Consider the following 20,586-nt stretch of genomic DNA (forward strand, 5'->3'; position numbering starts at 1 on the left):
CATCAGGAGATTTCAGGATTATAGTATATTCTCATATCTCCCATTTCCCATCCATTGAATGGGACCCCATCTTCTCAAGATGCTTAATAATTCCAAAAGATAAAATGTATTTCATACAATTGTTATTTCTGTATAATCTGATTCTTTTCACTCATAATGCTTCCTCATCCACACATAAGCGATTGGCATCGTCTGTCAAGACAATAAAATATACTGATACGAAAGTGAAAAAAACAAGCCTCATGTTCTGGTCAATATTTCATCTGTGAGCTGTTGAAAGTCACATGTGTATAGTGTCAGTGTATCTTCAGCATGTTATAAAGAAGAATCCATGTTAAAAGCAGTTAAAGTTTCCCATCTCTGTTGTAATGTTACCAAGTCTTTTTTTTTTTTTTTTCTTCAAAGCTCCTCTTGGCTATGAGAAGTCTCAGTTCAAGCACTTGAATCTTTTTTTCAAATGAAGAAAAAGTCTTTATTCTCATAATAAAAATAAGTCTGTTCTGTATTTTACAATATATTTCAAATATTTCCACTATGAAGCATTAATTAGTCCGACACGGTCAATAAGTATACAACATTTTCAAAAGACAAGTGTGACAGGGACACTTAGGAGGGACAATTTGTACAGCCACACTTCACCACTTTTTCAACCTCATCCACAAATGATGACCCGTCAGTGCATTCAAAAGAGTATTTCCGTCTCTTGCTCCTTAGTGGTCCACAGCACTGCCCAGTTGAACATCCTCCTTTACATTCTAGTCTCGATACCTTCTTGGTCGTCTGGCACGCAGCATACCCTTGCTGCTTTTGGTAGTAATCTCGGATTCGTTCCCCTCGACAAGAGATTTCTGTAGAAAACAACATTTAAAATAAGAGATACACTTTTGAGACACAGGTCAAAGAATGGTTGACATTGCTAAGGAAAACACGGTGTTTCTATTTGCAGTTGGGATTGACATTTTAAAGTTTGACTCAGTCTGTATATTGAAAACTAGTGGTTCTACCAAACATAATTTGATTAATGCTGAGTTTTATTTCCTATACCTCCTATTTTCAGTAAAGCTTATATTATGTATATGTAAACCATAAATACAAAGCTATTACAATGACAAGAAAATTGGAAGCTTAAATCTTTTCCTCTTTTACAAAAATACACATCTTCTGTTCCTACATTGCTTGCAGCTGGTTCTGTTTACCATAGGGAAATGTTTCAGAGAGCATGCAATTTAATTTATTAGACCTGGAGTTTAATATTATTCGAACTGTTATTTAATACAAGTTACATTCCAGTAACTTCATAAATTACTGAGGTATAAAACCAGCTAAAAATGAGACATCTGTTAAAAGTTCTACAACCATATTCTGCTATTCTGTTCACATCTATGTACAATACAAAATAAATGCCATCTGGGGTAAGGGAAAGAGAGGGAGAGGGAGAGCTTTGATAGACAAAGGAAAAAGAAAAAGGTAGGGGGAAAAGTCATCCTGTTTTCATCCATCTCACCTGCATAATTCGCTGTGATAAATCAGTTGAAGCTGAGAGGTCAAAAGTAGAGTTTGTGATAAAACTAGGAGCAGAATCATTGGATTTGGCTTCTCAGTTGCAGAAGGCAGAGAAACAATAAATACAGAAAGATATAGCAGGTAAAAGGTAATAGTTAAATATAGTAAAAATGTGTTTCTGAATAAAGGCAAAAAATAGAAATGTTTTCATAGCAAAACATTTGATGAAAAAATCTTCAAAATGTAAACAATTTCATGGGAAAAGATTGATTTTTCTTTCACTGAGATAAATTCTTATGGTAAAAAACAAAAACAAAAACAAAAATAAAAACAACAAATGTGTGTATTGTGGGGAAAAAAAAGTTGGTAATGTTTTTGGCTGTTCATGTTTTAATAAAAGCCCCTCTTTTCTAAGACCAAAACAACAACATGATTTTAAAATTTTTTTTACCTTTATCACAGCTGTCCCCCGTGTATCCGCTGCTGCATTCGCAATATGGTTTCCCAAGTCCTGAAAGCCTGCATTTGCCATGTTTACACCTGACGGATTGGCAGGGGTTAAACAGCATTTCCTCTTCATCACAGAGGACTCCCCCATGTCCCTGCAGGCATTTACAACTGTATGAAAATGCATTGATCGGCAAGCAGGTACCATGCACACATCTACAGGGGAAACAAGCCCAAGAGAATAAAAATAAATTATTCATCAAAGTTCAGCTAAGCAACATTAACTACAAATACTTTGGACTATACTCAGAAGAAATTGCTTTTGTTTCTAATGGACTTTTTCAGTGAGATGCAGTGAAGTGGTTTATAATTGGTATGCAGGTTTACACAAAACAAGCTGCAGTACAGAAATCTATCTCATCAGAAAACAGCCACTGTAGATGTGTTATGGAAGACTTTTACAGGCCACAGTTATTAAAACCAACATTCCCTGTCTGCCTAAATTTTCAGCATGCTTTTGGGAAGAACACAGCAAAACCAAGACCAAATGTAAGCCACTAGAATTAAGTAGAGAAAAAGGATACTCACCTGTATTTCTGGTTCTTGTATCATTTATAAGAAAACATATCGTTACTCATGAAGTATGGGGCTCCCAGCACAAAGACAGGTCAGGCACTTCCTACCTGAAACTCTTCTGACCCAAGCAAAGGCAGTTTCAAAGCTGAACACATGCTCCCTCTTCAAATATATTAGTCAGCATTGCCAACTGCCAGTAGCGTGGTCATATAATGTATGAGGCAGGTCTTCACTGAAACCAAACAGCACTCATCTAGTACTCATGCAGAAACTCACACTAGATGAGGTTGCATATTATCAAGTCTCACCCAACTGATTAAAGTAGCTACTCTCTCAGTTGAGCTTTGGTAAACATTTGTGGCAGGCTCAGATCTTGTTGTTAGGCAAAAAAGGCTGTGAGTTAAGCTGCATCTGGTAAGTTCTGATGTACAGTAGTATGGGAATACACAGCTGGTCTTACTTCTCCTGAGAGGTGGTGTTTCCCAAAAGGAGGATGTTTAATTACCTGTTCCTAGGTGTAAGCTGAAGATTAGGGGAATTCATCTTCTGAAAACATCACCAATGACTTGGAATAAAATAACTTCCTTTTGTTCATTTGGTGGCACAGGGTCAATAACTTTCTTCCTAGAAATAATGTTATTTTCTTTAACTGTTGTCTTGATGTACAAGTTTTCTATCTACATACTGTTTCCTAGGGAGACCACAGTAAAGATTCCTCTGTAGGGAGGAATTCAATCCTGACGTTCAAGGTCACAGTCACCCTCCCTGATGTTTCTCCTTTCTAGTGTTTTTCCTCTCTGTATTGCAAGATCCCTGAGCCCACAACCTCCTTAGCAGGTTGTGGCAGCCACATAAATAACTATATAAATAAATAAATGAAAAGCTTTAGATAAAAAAAAAAAACAAATCCCATTCGATCTACAATAAAATCCTTTGTTTCAATTTGAAGATGGCAAAAATTCGTGTAAAATTGCATTTCATAGTGAAAGAAGAGTTAAGAGTAGGTAACATAGTCTGGTTTTGGAGACTTTTTGTTTTGTACTCCTTCAGTATAGTAAGAAATTCAGTAAAATTGAAAAGAATGCACAACACTAACTTTGACAAACTTGCATTAACTATTTAAAACTGTTTCAGTTTATAAACATAAACAAATTCCACACATCACTGAAATCTACATTACAATTCTGTGCAAGTGCTTTAGGCATGGTGATACTTGGAGGAAAAAAAGAGTATGGGAAGTCAGTCTCATCACAGGATATTTAAACGGAAGGCACAACACATAGCTTCCACTCACATATCCAGTTTGGGATTAAAAACTGCAAATATAAAACTTAACTAATAGCTTAAGCACCTCCAACTTCCCTATTATGCAAGAGTCTGTACTTTTGAAGCAACTATGTTCCCTTAAAAATTCCAAGTTGTTCCTGTGGTTGAAGTTTGATATTCCAAGACTGTTAGATTAAGCGACTCAAAATTGAAGGCTTAGACAGTATTACAGGCCAGATAGCTTTTGTTTAGTTTTCATTATGTTCAGCATTTGATCTGTTCACCATTTACAAAACAACCACTTCTAGGACATCTGATCTATGAAGTTACTCAGGTGACACTGACATCATGTCATATTCTATACAGGCTGTTTTAGATATCAAAGTGATCTGTGTCAGGATCTTTGGTAAAGTTCTCTCTGATTTAGAAGATGATTAAATCTGAGCTAATGCCAGCTCTCATACTTTTGCTTCCACCTGTTCTTTGAAGCCCTAAATTTCATCTTCAGACTGTACTGAAAGGAACATCAAGCTAAGTGCAAACTGTTGGGCACAGTTTCATCTTATCTAATTTTAGGTACCTATGTCAGGCACTCAAGTTAGATGTGTAATTGCCATAAGCTCCTCATGCAGTCATGGAGAGAAACGAGCTTATCCAGAGGGTGATTAGACCACTTGAGATCTAATTTACTCTTTAAAAATGTGTTTATTCCTCTACTGAGAACAGAGCAAACTTTGGTCACTGTGTTCCTAAGCCAAGCACCTAGATTTAGGTAAAATAAATCTAAGCCTTAAGCCTTTTCAGGGTGTGCAGGGATCTCTAAAAGATCCCCTACATTTTCGAAACAGAGATCAATGACAAGTCTGTTTCTCAGATAAAGTGGAATGTTATACTATATTAGACCAAGAAAATGCATCTACTCAATAGGCAGGATTTAGAGATGAATCAAGAAATACAGAATCTGAGTTTGGGTGCTGATGTGTATAGTTACAAGAACCTATACAGTCTAATTTTTGAGGACAGTTCAAAGAAATTCTTGGGCTTTTCTTATTATAGAACTTGGTGATTAAATTTCAATTTTTGACTGGTTAAAGTTATTTTTGACTCCTAAAATATAAAATGGATGTGATAGACATCACATTTGTATTTTTTAACCTGTTGTGACTTCCTTTCTTTATCTCTTAAGTTACTGTGGAAGAGGACAGAATAAGAAAAAAGATGCATAAACAATGAAATGCTATAATGATACGCCTCAAAAATTCACTGCTGTAGCTTTGGGAAGACTTCAAAATTTAATAGTACTAAAGGAGTCCATAAACAATGTAAGCAATGCTAACTTTAAAGGGTCAGACTCTCCACATGCACTATGTGAAAAGATCACTTAAACATCATTTTATCTGGGAGTTAGAAATTGTATTAGAATCTTTTAGTAAACTCAGGCCACTGATCCTCAAAAGTAAAAAGTTACAGAAGCCAGAGTGCTGAAAAAGCAGCAGCTAAAAGATCCAAGCAGGCTTACTTTACCAAAATAATGAAATGTTTGCCAAACTGTACTAAGGACAGTGGTAAGGGCAAACAGAATGACATCTTTTTGCTCATGACAAATAAAACCCGAAGAAGTTTGAACTTCTGAAGCTTCTGATCTTCTTGTGCTGGGAGATCATAAGCCAAAAAAATTGAATCTGTCTCTATAGCAAATTTAAAAGATGAATATGCATAGATATAAATACTCTCATGTACACATATATACATAATTGTTTGTGCTCTCTCTACACATATATATACACAATCCTCTCTACGAATATACACAGAATGTCTAACCTAAAATGCTGTAGTTAAATCAGGAAAAAAGAATTAGCACACATGGACTTAAACAGAAGTTTACCATAAAGGTAGAAATCTATTTTCCTGCTAAAGCCTGGGGTATATGAAAAGATAAAAAAATTAGATATATCTATTGTATCAAGTTCTTAAACACGTTAAATGTTAATAATAATAATTCCCCATTGTATAAAATTATAAATAAGTAAATACATATTTTATTTCAATTTGCAACCTTTTCTAAATGATTTTTGTACCGAGTGTCATACCAGCACTTGCATCAGTGTAACTCATTACAGAAGAAATCCATACAGAAGTGTATAAGAACACTTCCCAGGCTTTAGGCAGAACTTCAGTGAGATGTGTCTATCTGCTCCCCTAAACTGGGGACTTTTCCTTATTAAGTTTATGGAAAGAATATACTATAACCTGGACACTGTTTTTTCATTTTTGCATGCCCAGGACATTTTGTTTCTTGCTGAAAAAAGTGTGAACTTTATGAAAAAAAGACATGTAATAGGAGACATATATGCATATTATACAAATGTTCTGTCTTCAGGAAGGACATACTTATTTCCAAGGCATGGGTCATTAGTTTGCTGATCACAGAGGGGTCCAGTCCATCCTCCTTCGCACTCACAGGAAAAGCCTGACTGGCTGGTAGCATGGCATGTTCCATGCACACAAACTTTCTTATGACAAGGCTCGCAACCTGGCAGAATTCCCACTTGCAGTGGCATATTTCTGAAGTCCTGGAGTTCACTGTTGATATATAGATTACGGAGGCAACCATGGAAGCTGGTGCCGTTCTGTCCTGGAGACTGGCGTAAAGCTGCTATGTTATTTTTCACAGGCATGCCTAGGAAATTAATAATAGCAAATAATCAACGTAATCTTTGGTACCGTTTTCTGTGCCATTTTATCTATCTTTTAAACATTTTTAAAGAATTTTTTTTCTAATTAATTATTCTTTGATATTCAGCCTACAACCATGATCAATGATCTAGTATTTGGATGTTGACCTAGTTGTCAAGCATGCATGTAAACCAGCTCCAAACCCCTAAGTTTCTAGGTCCATCTAAAGAGATTTATACAGGACTTCACACAGGAAGCTCACAACTGTGAAAAGGTTCAGATACATGCCTGTCCTTGACCTAGTGCAATTAAGTCCAGGATAGGACATAGTTTCTGTATCTTGGAAAAAGTTGTTGAAATTTAGCAGCTGATACATGATATTTTGTAAGCTGCTAAAATACTCAAATCCAGAAGAATTTAGTAGGACTATCTCATCAGTTTGGAGCTGGCATGCACATTTCAAATGTGAAATTTTGCTAGCGAAAATTCTTAGAAAGAAAAGCTCAACAGAATGCGGTTCCATTATTTTCAAAAATATTTTTGTTTAGCATATCTAGAAAACAGATTAATAAAGAAGCCACTCATAGTTTGCCTTTACAGTTTAAAACAAAGATAGTCAATAATAACAATAATTCAACTTCAAAATACTTATGTGTAGATATTTCTAGATAGTGCAAATGTCCCTGATGTTGATCATCTTCAGAATAATTCCTCTGTTGTAGTACATAATTGTTACAGGTGTAATTAAAGCAGTAGGTCTATGTGATACTGCCATCCTGTTGTGATCAGTTAATCATTTAAGACTAATTCAGAAGGAACATTACTATTAAACATTGCTTCCTTGTAAAAATGAAGTTTCTTCTACTCCTACCCCCTGCTTTATTTTTTTTAACTTATTGCCAACATATCAGCCTGTATTAGTTAGTCCTTAAGATATTACATTCAAATAATTAATACACAAATGCCTAAATACCTCTTGAGACCAGTAAGTAAAGGAAATCTAAGTGTACCGAGAATTAGAAAAGGATCTGTTTACCTGAATATAAATAAGCTTATCAGCAGCACAGGTTTATTACTAGGGAAAACTAACAATTTTCATTCTGGTACTTAGTTAGGTAACAACCACAGAAAGAGGTAATGTTTTGCATAGTTGCTCCTTAACCATGTAAACTGATACTTCTAATGGTTTTATATAGTTTCTCTGAACAGTTAAGAGTGCAGAAGTGCTATGCAACCTAACGAAGTATACCTGACATTCATTTAGAGGTTATTGTAATTTCATTGTGCTAAGCTTCGGATTATAGAAATGAACAATATTGCACCCATATTGCTGAAGAGCCTAATCTTCTTTGATCTTACCAATTAAGTAAAATAGGCTTGGGACTTTTACATTAAAGGACTGCAAACAATCATTAGTTTCCATTTCCTCAGAACTATTCTCTATATTCTCAAAATCCAGGGACAAGGCAGACTCATCAAGGCTTCTTCACCCTGATGTCTCTCTTGAAAGCAACACTCAGAAAATGTTTAGGCAACTTATATCAGAATAGATGCACTGAATTTACCCATTGTAAAAATAAAAGCCACATAAAAATAAGTGCACCAATGCAATGCTAAACTAGATGTTACACTTGTAAGTGTCAGGAAATTTAGATACAATTTCTGGGAACCATATAAGCATGCATGACACCAGATAATTTGAGGTATATCACTTGTGATTCAGGATTTTTTTTTGTCTACAATCCCTAATATGGAAGACATTTGGAAACGCAATGCAAGCATATACATAAGCTTTTAGCCTATACACTTTTTGCTTGTTCTAGCAAGTTACCAAGTGTTAGAAGGCCAAAGTGTGTGAAAAAGATACTCATATTCTTCAGCAATATTTCTTAGATAATTTTTAGATAAAGGTTCTTTACCAGTTAGGAAAGAACTGCCATAGAAAAATGAGATAAATATTTCAGCTCTATTTTTGGAAAGGTAAGAAAGTAGTTCTCACTCCCCCTTAAGCTGAACCTGGCAAATGGTAAGACCTCTATTAAATAGCAGTCATGCAATAACACTGTTAAAACGAGTATCTTATTCTAGAAACTGTTAGAACAGAGCAAGCACAAATGAAAAGCAGCTGATGCCCTACTGGTCTCAGAAATAGGGACTTCTGTGAAACAAGGTGCCACTCTCAACTAGCAAAATATGCTCTAATTTCTGAGAGAAGAATGTGAAGTGTCAGTGAAGTGTGTGACCCCTGTGAAGAGTTTTTGAGAAGAAACAGATTGTCCCTTAAGACTTCTTACAAAAAGCCATGGTCTGTCAATACGTTTTAGTGAAATCTGTTATAGAAAGACTGAAAAATATCTAGCGTGTGTATTCTGACCACACAAGAGAGCCATACAGTTGGAAAAATGTGTCCCCCCCCCAAAAAAAAAAAAAAAAAAGAGAAAAAAAGAAGTATAAATCGATTAGCCCACTTTCTGTAAAAATAGTGTTAAATTATCCCTTCAAAACCAACACAAATACTGTGACCAAAGAATAACTTAAAAAAAAAAAAAAGCGGGGATGAGGAGTGTGTCAGGGAGAGAGAATGGGAGTGAGAGAGAAAACTGGAGAGAGGGAGAGGGAATATGAGAGAACCATACAAGGGGTTGCTGTCAAGTCTCAATTTCATCCTGCCAGCTGAGGTGATGCTTACCAGAAATGCCATTTCAGCAGGAAGGTGGTAAGAGTAAGTGTAAGCTACATGATGATATAGGTGTCAAACTAAGACTCTGGCAAAGATAAAAATACTATATAAAATCCTAGTGAGAATTTGAGTTCTTAACTGATGGAAATGTGTGATCAAATTCTCTAAAAAGTCTAGATACAGTTGGATAAGAAAAAATTGAATGAATCTCAGAAAGATGGGTAATATAAAGATATGAGTGAAAGTTAACTGTCTCAAGAATTTTAAAGATCATAAATAGACAAACATAGATAAAGAACAGAAAAGTTTAAGAGCTGAATATCAACCTGCTGTTTTTTTGCTTTATTTTGTAATAATGTGCTTCTAATAATGATTTTCATTCTGGTTTGGAACAACATTTTCTGTGACAGCAGAAATAATTGCCTGCATGAAGCCTGAATGTGAAAAACAGAAATAGAAGGACCACAGGACCTCTCTAAAGAACATGCACTAGGATGAAAAACACTCCTGCTCTTAGGAATCAACCCCCTGAAGGAAAATAATATTTCCAAAATTTCTTCTGATACTTCAAAATGATGATGCAGATTAGTATGATTCTCCTAATGGAGACACAGATCTGCCAGGTGAAGAAGCATGGAGGTGAACCATGTGTCACAAACCACAAGTAAGTGTTAGCACTGCACAGAATAAATGTTTACAGTTGGCAGACTAGCCTCATTTCATCAAAAGGTGCCCCTAACAGACAGTGGAATCATTCCACACTAATCTCAGTTTTCAAGAAGTGATTAAAATTGGCCTTAGCAGTCATTAAATAACAAACCGATGCTGACAACACAAGTAAGTAAGCACACAGTGTCTTATTAGAATGTAGGACCACCTCTTCTTCAAAAAAATGTGGCATAGGACACAGACAACAGAAGTGAAACAGATGAAAACATGCAGATGTGCTCCACAAGGCAATCCTGCTTTGAAGATTCATGATATGAAGCAATCTTAAAGGCAGCCTATACATTTGATAATTTTAATTCTTTTCTCTGCTAGTATGGGGAGTGATAACTAATGTTAAATTCCATCTCGTACTATTTCCCATCTTAGATGGAAGGAGGCAATGACAAAATCTGAAAAGATTTTACAAAAAGCTGGTGTTTCAAGGGAAGAATGGGGATTTTCAGAGACAAAAGTCAACTTAGCTCTCATCACTTGTAACTGAGGCACTTGTTATACTAGTTTTATAGGAGAAACAGGCTATTCCTGATGGGTATCAAAGCAGCTCACTGTTTGTCTTTTCCATTAGAGATCAATCTAAGCAACTACCCTAAGCTTTTCTGTATGTTTAGAAATAAGGCAAGTAGCATCTTTTCTATAGAAAATAGGCATCTCACGAATGTACCACTGGTACCATAATTTTTTGCAAGGAGGCAAGGTGCTCAAGTCTAAAAACTTATTCTCAGACACAAAACAGTTCTTAAGAATTAGACAAAATTAAAAAGAAAGTAGATATTCTTTTCACAGAATGAACAGATCAGAACGAGACTCCTTATGTGTGTTCTATAAGAGCATAAGGTTAAACTAAGTACAAGATGAAGACTGGTAGAGGACAGTATTTAAAAACCATACTAAATCTCTGATCGCAAAGAACTTAGACTTGCTACTAAGGACAGCAAGAAAACACAAAGTGGTGGCTGAAGTTTCTGACCCTTACCTAGAGTATGCTGGCTCATCAGAAATTCAACAGAAACTGCTGGTCAAAACAATGGGCTTGAATCCATAGCTCTACAGAGCAAATTGCAGCAAATGATCCAAAATGTTTCAAATAGTTTATCTCCACAATCACCTACTATCAATTTTACTGAAACAAACAATTCTCTCTTAGAACAAAAATACCCAACAACAAACACTGCCACATACTATGAGGCAACTGTCCAGTTGGCTCTCTTCTTAACTACTGTCATGACTCCTATCAGACCCAAGCACCAAGATCTCCAGACATAAATTACACTTCATGGCTTTACACCTTGCTATCATTTCCTGCAGATACCTACAGTGAAATAGAAATGTAAAACATGACCGAAACAGAATTCTATCATTCTATGCTTTTGGAATAGGCATTACTGAATCTTCAGGTAGCTAAACAATGTTAAACACACTTCTTCAGTATAATAAAAAGCTACATAACAGTAGAAAATTACAGAATTTTGCAGTGGGCATCAAATATCCATACTGATAAAAAAGCAACAGGTGCAGTTTGAGGACATTATTTGTTAAAATCAAAACTATTGAGATTAACTGCTGAAGTTTCATCTTAAGGTGTTACCTCAATGAATGAATCTCTTACCATGTGTTTATTAATTCATGTTACCAGACTAAATTAGCTATGATACTGTTAGTAAGAAGCAGTAAGATCCTCTTACCTCCTACATACAGTGGAGAATCAAAATTCAGAGTGGATTGCTTGGATAAATTGGTAATTATCTTGGGGCTTCCTCCATCAATAGATAAAGACAGAATCTGATCCATAGCTAGCAGCTCCACAATGTGGAAATTGCCATCATTAATAGTTTCCACACTGCAAAATAAAAATTAATGTTAATTTTAAACAGTTGATGGTCTGGTTAGAACTGTTTTTCATCTTCTCCCCATTAAGAGTTCAGAACAGAACTTCTCCAGGAGTGCAGTCTCCTGAAAACTAGATTTTACACAAGGACACGCATGTGTGCTTAAGAGCTAATACAATATAACACCCTTTCAATAACCCTGTATTAATAATATGTATTGTAAATTAATAGCCCTTTTTAATTCAAATTTATTTCTGTCCTCAAAAAATGTGTGGAGTTCTACACTTCGGAGTTCTACAACAAGTTCTACACTTTGGAGTTCTACAATAATGATCAGGGGGCTGGAACACCTGACCTATGAGGACAGGCTGAGAGAGTTGGGGTTGTTCAGCCTGGAGAAGAGAAGGCTCTGGGGAGACCTTATAGCGGCCTTCCAGTACTTATGGGGGGGGGGGGGGCTATGAGAAGGATGGAGAGAGACTTTTTACCAGGGCCTGTAGTGATAGGACAAGATGTAACTTTTTAAATGAAAAGAGGGTAGATTTAGATTAGACAGAATCTATAAAGTAAACAAAGATGACGTAAAGAAGAAATTCTTTAATATGAGGGTGACGAGACACTGGCACAGGTTGCCCAGAGAAGCTGTGGCTGCCGCTCCCTGGCAGTGTTCAAGGCCAGGCTGGATGGGGCTTTGCGCAAGCTAATCCAGTGGAAGGTGTCCCTGACCAGGGCAAAGGCAGTGGTACTAGATGATGGTTAAAGGTCCTTTCCAACCAAACCATTTCATGATTCTAATGTTATTTCCAGATCTTATTTGCGCACGTGTGTGTGGATCCTACATGTTGCATAGTGTTGGGGTTACATATTTTGCAAGTACAAAGCTCTGAGTTGACTCATGATATATAAAACTACTATTTCATGCAATATGGAACTGCATCTAACCTTAGTCCTGCCAGGCAAAAATCGAATCATTGGTCTGTGCAGCTCCACTGATACTAGCAATAAAGTAATTTGTTATCTTTATTAGACATGGTTATTTCTGTGTGGTCAGCTTCTGCTTAATACAGTGAATACTGTATTAATTTTTTTTTCTTGCCTACATATACCATTGTGCTTACTAACAAGATATGAATCCACTAGTAGGAAAATACCCAAACGGTGTCATGCAGAAAAGGCTTGTTTCAAGCATGGTGCTTATGCTGTGTAAGGACAAGCCAACACATTACTAAGTCCAAGAAATGGCTGCCTATGCTTACCAGCCTCAATATCTACACAGCAAATGTTTAAGTGCGGGGTAAGTACTCTGCACTTGAACACAGTTTAAGTACATCAGAGAGAAGAATATTATTACTTAATTCTGGGACTGAATATATCATTGTACTTATATTAGTTCCAGCCCATTTTCCACTGGAGAATTAAGAGCTGAATGTATGGCTGCATGGAAGTTACAACAATGAGCTGTAGTCCAGAGACCAGACATTATAACCATTCCCATGAGAGCCTTTATTTGCTTCAGGGCACCATCAAATAAGTGAGCTTAAGCCTTTGAAAAAAAGTTATTTAAATGAACCAATTGTATGATAGCCTGAACAGCCATACAGTCAGTTAGCTCTTCTCATTACGAAAGCAGTATAGCTGAAAGGGATTAGCTTCCTAAATCTCAAGGCAAAAATCAAGCAAATTACCTTATAACATCCTTAGCGATGTTTTAATTAACCTAACTGCTTTTGTCCTGGAACAGATCAGAAGCACTCACGTGGTCGTTTACAGCTGTGACACATTAAATAGTTTCTTAGCTATTTATTACCAACTCTAACTATGTGGACAGGCTCAGCTCAATACGGACAAAAGATCTGCATGGTAGCATGCATGCTTTACATAAACTCAGCTCTATGTGAAAGTACAAACACACAACAGAGCAGATATTGGCAGAATAAACACTTTCCAGGAGTGAGCAGGAGGGGGACTGCCAGGTTCCATGGAGAGAAGGAAAAGGTCAGGGTTCATCATTCCTAAAGAGTAAGGTCTATTCAAGGTATTAAGAGGTTTGTTTGCTGTGATCAAGCAATAAGAAAAGTGCCAAGATTAATTTATTTAACACATTTCAATGAATCCAGGAAAAATGTCGTGCTAAGAAATCAAAATTCATATCACTTCTTGACTTAAGTAAGCAAGAAACCCTAATATAATGTTCTTTTTGGTATTTTACAACTTATCAACCTTTCACACAACTGTATTTAAAAGGATGAGAGCAACATAGAACATGTGTTTTTATTGCAAGAGGTCATTCCAGGGATGTATAAAACATAATGTACAAAGGGAGTGTGTCTCTGTTAAAAGTGATTATTAAAAGCTTCTAGTTTAAACTGTTTTACTGGTTAAAAATATACTGAGAAAGAGGAGCTTTCCTAAGTAAGGGTGGTTTAAATTAAAGGGGAAATAAACACAAGGCATTTCTGTGCAATATTTCCTGCCAATGCGCTTATATTACTTCTAGCCCATTTCCCATTGGAGAAATGAGAGCTGAATGCATAGATTCTAATGAAAAGCTGTAAGAAAAACCGATTTAAAGCTTCTGGAACTCTGTAGGAGAATAATGATTTGGGAAGAAATATTCCCATATTTCCAATAAATACATGATGAAAACTTCTTTACAGATTGAAAAGTTGGGGTTTTTTTTGTGTGTGTGTGTGTAAAAAACATTTAACATTTAAAAATGGACGTCCAGATGGAACAAAACCCGTGGGTCAACTTTTCCCAAATAACCATCTCCAATTAATTACTTTTCTTTATTGGTCTTGGCACCGCCCTCATCTCATCTTGTTACTCAGGTCGACTGATGAGTGCTTTTGGGATGATGGCTGCTTCTGCAGTGACTTCCCATTGATAAAGCAGTTCTCATTCACTCTACACAGCTCGATGGCTGTTATTGGCAATTTTCCATATTTATTACAATTAAATAATCTGTTTGTAACAGTTTTGTTGCTACTGCAAGTACCTCTGTAGGCTTTACATCTCCCATTTGACTCCTTTTCAACACACCACTTCTTGACTGTCATTTATATTATAAAACTTCTATTTGGATCTTTCTATTGGCTGTTTTTTTATTTTGGCCTCTGTTTCAGGTATCTCATAATTGTTCAGTGGAGTACAACTTGTCTTATCTTTTTGCTGTACTATCCATGAATCTTCACTTCCTTAATGAAATCTGTAAATCTCTTGATCAACTTTTCAGTTTTTAAATTTCCTTTCTGTCCTCACTGTAAGCAACTTCCCATCTTAGTTTGCAATCTACCCTATCTACCAAATCATTCTTAAACTTCATTGTTCCTAAACTTAATGAGGTAAAATACTCTTTTATCTTCTTCGTATCTCTGATAAAACATTAATTTGTTTGCTTTTATAATTCATCACCTATTAGTGCTGGATTTGGCTGGTATAGAGGTAATATTCTTCACCATAGCCCATATAGTGCTGTGTTTTAGATTTGTGGCCAAAACAATGCTGATAACACACTAATGTTTTAGCTATTTCTGAATAACACATCATGTCAAGGTCTTCTCTGTTTCTCATTCTGTCCCCCGGTGAATAGATTAGGGGTGCACACGAGGTTAGGAGGGGACAGAACCAGGCAGATGACCCGAACTAACCAGAAAGATATTCCATGCCATGTAATGTCATGCTCAGCAGTAAAATGGAGAGGAGGTGGGGGATAGGTAGGTTAGCCATCGTCTGCTTGGGAACTGGCTAAGCATCGGTCTACCCATGGGAGATGGTGAGTGATTGCAATTGTAGCAATTGTTCTGTTTTCTTTCTTTCTTCCTCCAGTTTCCTTTGGTTATTAAACTATTTTTACCTCAACCCATGTTTTTTCTGACTTTTACTCTTTCTTTAGTCTTCCCCTGTCCCACTGGGGTGGAAGGGGAGGTGAGTGAGCAGCTGTGTGGTGATTAGCTGCCTACCTGTGTTAAACCACAACACCATTTCACAATATTATTTTAGCTATTTATAATTTTGGTAAACTTCAACTGTTTCTTTTAAAATTTTCCATACTGAATGATGCCTGAAACTGATTTTTATTTTTCTAAACAGACCAAATAAGTTTCTCAAACTGAAGGGAACACACTCCTGCCTTTTATGCTTCTATTAACCCTGCTTTGCAGGTCATGACATTTGGCAGTGGGCTGGCACTATGTCTATCCATTTGTCATCTTTCCGAAAATCCACTGAGGCAAGGTGTTAAAATCTTGAAAACATGGAGTCTGTAGAAACTGGAGGGCTAGATCCCCGAATTTTTTGTCCATGCTGGCTGTATTTCAACAGACAGATGACTAGCACCTTCCCTTCAGCTATACTTTTGGGCTGCGGTAGTACTTGCTGGATCTGGGCCTGCCAACCCATTCAAAGAGAAAGTGTTGCCTTAGCTAGATCAAGGTTACATGGACAGAGAAAGAAACTGTGTAGTTCTTATTCAGAAGAAGCAAAAATTAGGCCTACAGAGAAAGAAAAGAAAGAGCTATGAGTGGGCAAGAAATAGAATAAAGCAAGAATGAGAGTAATGGATGGTAGTGGATTGTAAGGAAAACAGGACTGGAAATTAAGTCAAGGAGGAGACTGAGAAGGACAAAATAGAGAAGAGGAAAAGTGAATTAGTAGGTTAATGTAGATGATTTCTATGAGCATTTTTTGAGAAAAGATGATCAGATCTAGCCAGCTCAGAAACAAAACCAAAGGCAGGGAAGGGAGGAAAGAAAGAGGGAAAGAAAGAACAGGAAACATGACAGGAGACAGCTTTAATAGGTATCAAAGGTACAGAAAGACAACATGCAATGAATGGGTGAAAAGAAGGTAAAGAGCTGAAAAAGGGCAGGAAATGTCACAAAGATCCTAGGAAGGTAAAACAGTAGGAACTCAAAATGGGCATTGCTGGAAACAAAAGTTCGAAAAATAGGAATAGGTTGGAAAGGATGAAGGGATTAGAGTATAATTTGTAAAAGAACCTACAACATACTCTTTTCTAGAACCTGAAATAGAAATGAAATAATAGCTGATTTGTACAGTGATCACTACATGCACAACCATATATACAAATGTGGAAATGTATACATGGCTTCTAACATATGCACTTCCCTCAAGGGCAAGACTTTATTACAATTGATCTCAGTACCATTACATGACAATTTTCAACTATCTCCTAGAAACTCACCACCATGCTCATTTGAAATGAAAGGGTGGTTAATAATTAATAATAGTAATAGTAATAATAATAAAAAGTGCGTATCTGCTTCACTAAACAACCGTGTCACCCTGTTACACTTCACTGCATTTCCCATCCCTTTCTTCACTGTGCCTGCATTCTCCACTTGTCACACAATTCAAAAGAGCTGATCAACTATATGAGAGAGATGCTTCTAATTGTTCTGTAACACTAACCTAATTGGGACTGTTCACTAACTGATTACTTTGTTATTAATCCCTTCTACATTTATGGTTTTAATTTTACCTGTGTCAGTATTGTTTTCCAATCTTTTTCTAGAAAACGAAAATGGACAAGTCTGAATTACCAGTATTTATTATATTCCAGTAATACTGGAGAAAGCATTAAATTCATGAAAAGCAAATGTATGTTTTGAATGGGAAGAAGTATTCTCGATAGATTCAGGAAATGAGAGCGAAAATAACTTGAAATTACACATGATTCTGATTTCTGTTGCTTCCTATTCTCAGACAGCTGTACCTATCAAAATAAAAATCAACAAAAATAAACTCCTGACAAAACAATCTGAACTTCTTCTTTAGCACTAACCCAGAAATAAAGAAAAGAAAAATAATCTTATTTTGAATTGTAGTCATTGAGAAAAGTGAATGTTTCATGCAATCTTAAATTTGTGTTAAATACATCAATCTCTTGTAAAGTCAAATCCTATTTTTAATATATGAAAATTTACAAAATTAAAATGCATATACTATTTCCATATGTTAAACCATTTCATGGAATTGTAAAAAAACCTTATGAAATGCATATTGCATCAAAAAATAAAAGCAACATTAAGGTGCCTATTATAAAATCTATGTTTTTACTAAAAAACTATATATTGTATTTTATAGGAATGATTTTTTTTTCTGTGAAATGCTTTTAGAAATCTACTAAAAACACAGTTCCCTTGGTGTTATTACCTAACAAAGTTTAGCAATGTTTCCCTGCTATATGAACTTAAGCTTTTGATTTTATATTGCCATTTGAGTGTAATCATTTCTGAAAATCATTTTTCAATGAAATGTCCCTAATAGAATGCAGAACGATGTCAGCTGCTACAAATTCCAGCAAGTAAATATACACTAGATACATAACTTCTACAGCAAAAAGAAGATTCAAGGAAAACTCATTTAACACTTCCCCTTTCCTTCTGAACGTATTAGTAGTAACAACAGGGCAATCAAGGCCAAATAGTAATGCGTGTCGTCTTTTTGCTCACTCTTGCAATGTCTGTCTGTAAATTCTTGAGAAGTTACATAAAACCTCCCTGGAAATTCAGGTGGTAACTTTTCAGAGAACCAGAAAAATTTTACTTAACCCTCCCCTGAAATTATACTCTTGAAGCTGATGTGGATTCTGTCTCTTAATGACTTTGGAAGCAAAACCCATTTCTTTTTCAAGGGTAGTGCCTTTTTTCAGAATCAGGTTTTTCGCCTTCTCTTCACTTGCCAGGGAAAAGTCCCACATTTTATCACTGCCTAACACAGAAGAGAAGAGAAACTTCCATTTCATTTCTGCTTATGCAGTACAGTTCTGCACTTTACCCTGCACACTGAAATTATTTGGCAGTAACATCATGGAAAAACCTTCACTTCCACATGTGAGCTTTACACAAATGTATAAATATTCTGCTGAAAGCTAACTCTTACTCAGTTTTAGTGGATCAAATAATATATTAACTTTCTGACACATCTGCATTATCATGTCTTCTGGCAATAGGTTTTAAATGTGTGACAACACATTAATTTGCATATATTTCTTTTAACCATCTATTCAAAAATATGACTTTGATATAAAGAATTAATACATGTTTTGTTTCAGTTAGAAATTTGTTTCATCTGGGATCACCTGTAAATAGCAGAGGCTGGATAAGATCCTGTGTCATAACTGACCCTCACTCTACCTCGGTACAGCTCTACCGCTATATGATCTTTATCGCCTTTGTAGAGCAGGATTCCACTGTCTTCATCTGTGGCAATCTAGTTAAAAGAAAGAAACACTTAGAAAGAACTAAAAATAAATATTAAATAAAAATGCTGTATCAAGTGAATTTCTGAATTTAGTGCCATAGTCTGTTACTTCACTATAATTCTTCCTTGAAAGACAACCTGACAAAATTCTTCCTCTTCCTATCAATAAGCCCATTGACTTCAATATGAATATAGCATTACTCCAGTGACTCTTCTAAATTTTTAGCTCGAACTGTGAAAAGCTCTTTAAGTGAGCCAATGACAACTTTGGCTAATTTTCCACACCATGACAAGTCATTTACACTCTTTTCCAGATCAGAGTCTACAACCCAAGCAATCTTACCTGTAGAGTGATATTGGTTTGGGGGCGTATCTTAGCTGAAGGGATTTGTAGATAGGATTCTTTGTTGACGAAGTTTATACTGATCAGCTTTTCACATTTCTCACCCTGGTAGCCTGATAAACACTGACAGATTGGTTCACTCTCTTTTATGATACACTGGGCTCCATTTTGACATTCATAATTATCACAAGGGCTAGTGCGAGGTAGAACCATTGGTGGTGAAAACTCACAAAACAAGCCACTAAATACAAACAGAAAAAATTAGTGTTTCCAAAAAAAAGGCAACTTTGACAGAAGACATACATATTTTTACTGTCTTCAGATCTTTCTCACATATTTTTACTGTCTTCAGATCTTTCTCACCTGTATCCTTCTGGGCAAATACATGTATATCCATTAACTGCATCAGTACACTGCGCTCCATTTTTACATTTGTTGTCCTGGCAGTCATCAAAGTCAATATCACAATGCTCACCTACATATCCAGGTGTGCAATCACATCTGTGAAACAGGAAATCAAGCAGGATAGTACAGTACCTTTTAACAATACAGCGTGCTTATGAGAAATTTAAGGAGCTACTGAATTGCTTTAAACTCAAGAAAAGAAAAAGCATTTCTGTGACCTTGTGCATAAAGACTATGTAGCTTAATCATGTTATTACATGGGGAATCTACATATGTAATGAATACAGGTTTGCTAGTTACAAATGCTTACTCATCTGCCGTTACAGTGAAGAATTGTAGTTTAAAGGCAGAGCGCCCTCATGAATCATTTTGACAGTTCTTGAAATTTATGAGTAATGCAGAATGTTACAGGATGTTGTAAGTGGCTGTGAACACTAAAAATAATCAATATGCTTAGTTGCTGAAATTGAGACAAATAATCCAAGGCTTATATTATACTGATGAGTATTTTCCTTGTCAACTGAACAGCTATGGATAGAATGCAGCAATGGTCCATTTATACAGTTCAGAGGTTATGCATAAATTTTTTCCCCTTGAAGTTACACCAGCTTGATTTACTATAAATAGCTCCATGGTTAGTGAACTAACCGAAGTCTCAAAACACATCCTCCGCTGCCCTCCCTGAGCCTCCACTGAACAGAAACAACATATCCTTGACAGTATATAGTGGGGTTTTTTGTTTGCTATTTTTTAAATTTTATTTTTTTTCTCCCATACAACTCCCGTTGTTAATTCTAGTGGCATTTCTTTGGGGAATTCTCATATATTGGACTAGTGAATGCCCAGAACTCTGTGAGAAATGAATGGAAAAGATTACAAATTCATGCATCCATGTGATTTTATTTTAT

The 20,586-nt window shown here is 36.0% G+C and overlaps 1 protein-coding gene across 6 annotated transcripts in view; it reads right to left on the reverse strand.

The window, feature by feature from the left end:
* Positions 1-606: 606 nt before the first annotated feature.
* Positions 607-20,586, reverse strand: part of SLIT2 (slit guidance ligand 2) — a 267,757-nt gene continuing 247,777 nt past the window's right edge. For all 6 annotated transcript variants that reach the window (XM_086464307.1, XM_086464305.1, XM_086464302.1 and 3 more), the window contains 7 exons: positions 19,637-19,774; positions 19,274-19,514; positions 18,809-18,939; positions 11,560-11,714; positions 6,184-6,472; positions 1,955-2,166; positions 607-848 (listed from right to left, as the gene is read on the reverse strand). In XM_086464307.1, the coding sequence (XP_086320433.1) occupies positions 607-848; positions 1,955-2,166; positions 6,184-6,472; positions 11,560-11,714; positions 18,809-18,939; positions 19,274-19,514; positions 19,637-19,774 (1,408 nt within the window). The remainder of the gene's footprint in view (positions 849-1,954; positions 2,167-6,183; positions 6,473-11,559; positions 11,715-18,808; positions 18,940-19,273; positions 19,515-19,636; positions 19,775-20,586) is intronic.

Source organism: Leptosomus discolor, chromosome 4, assembly GCF_034619465.1.
Source record: "Leptosomus discolor isolate bLepDis1 chromosome 4, bLepDis1.hap2, whole genome shotgun sequence".
In the NCBI taxonomy this organism is placed as follows: domain Eukaryota; kingdom Metazoa; phylum Chordata; class Aves; order Leptosomiformes; family Leptosomidae; genus Leptosomus; species Leptosomus discolor.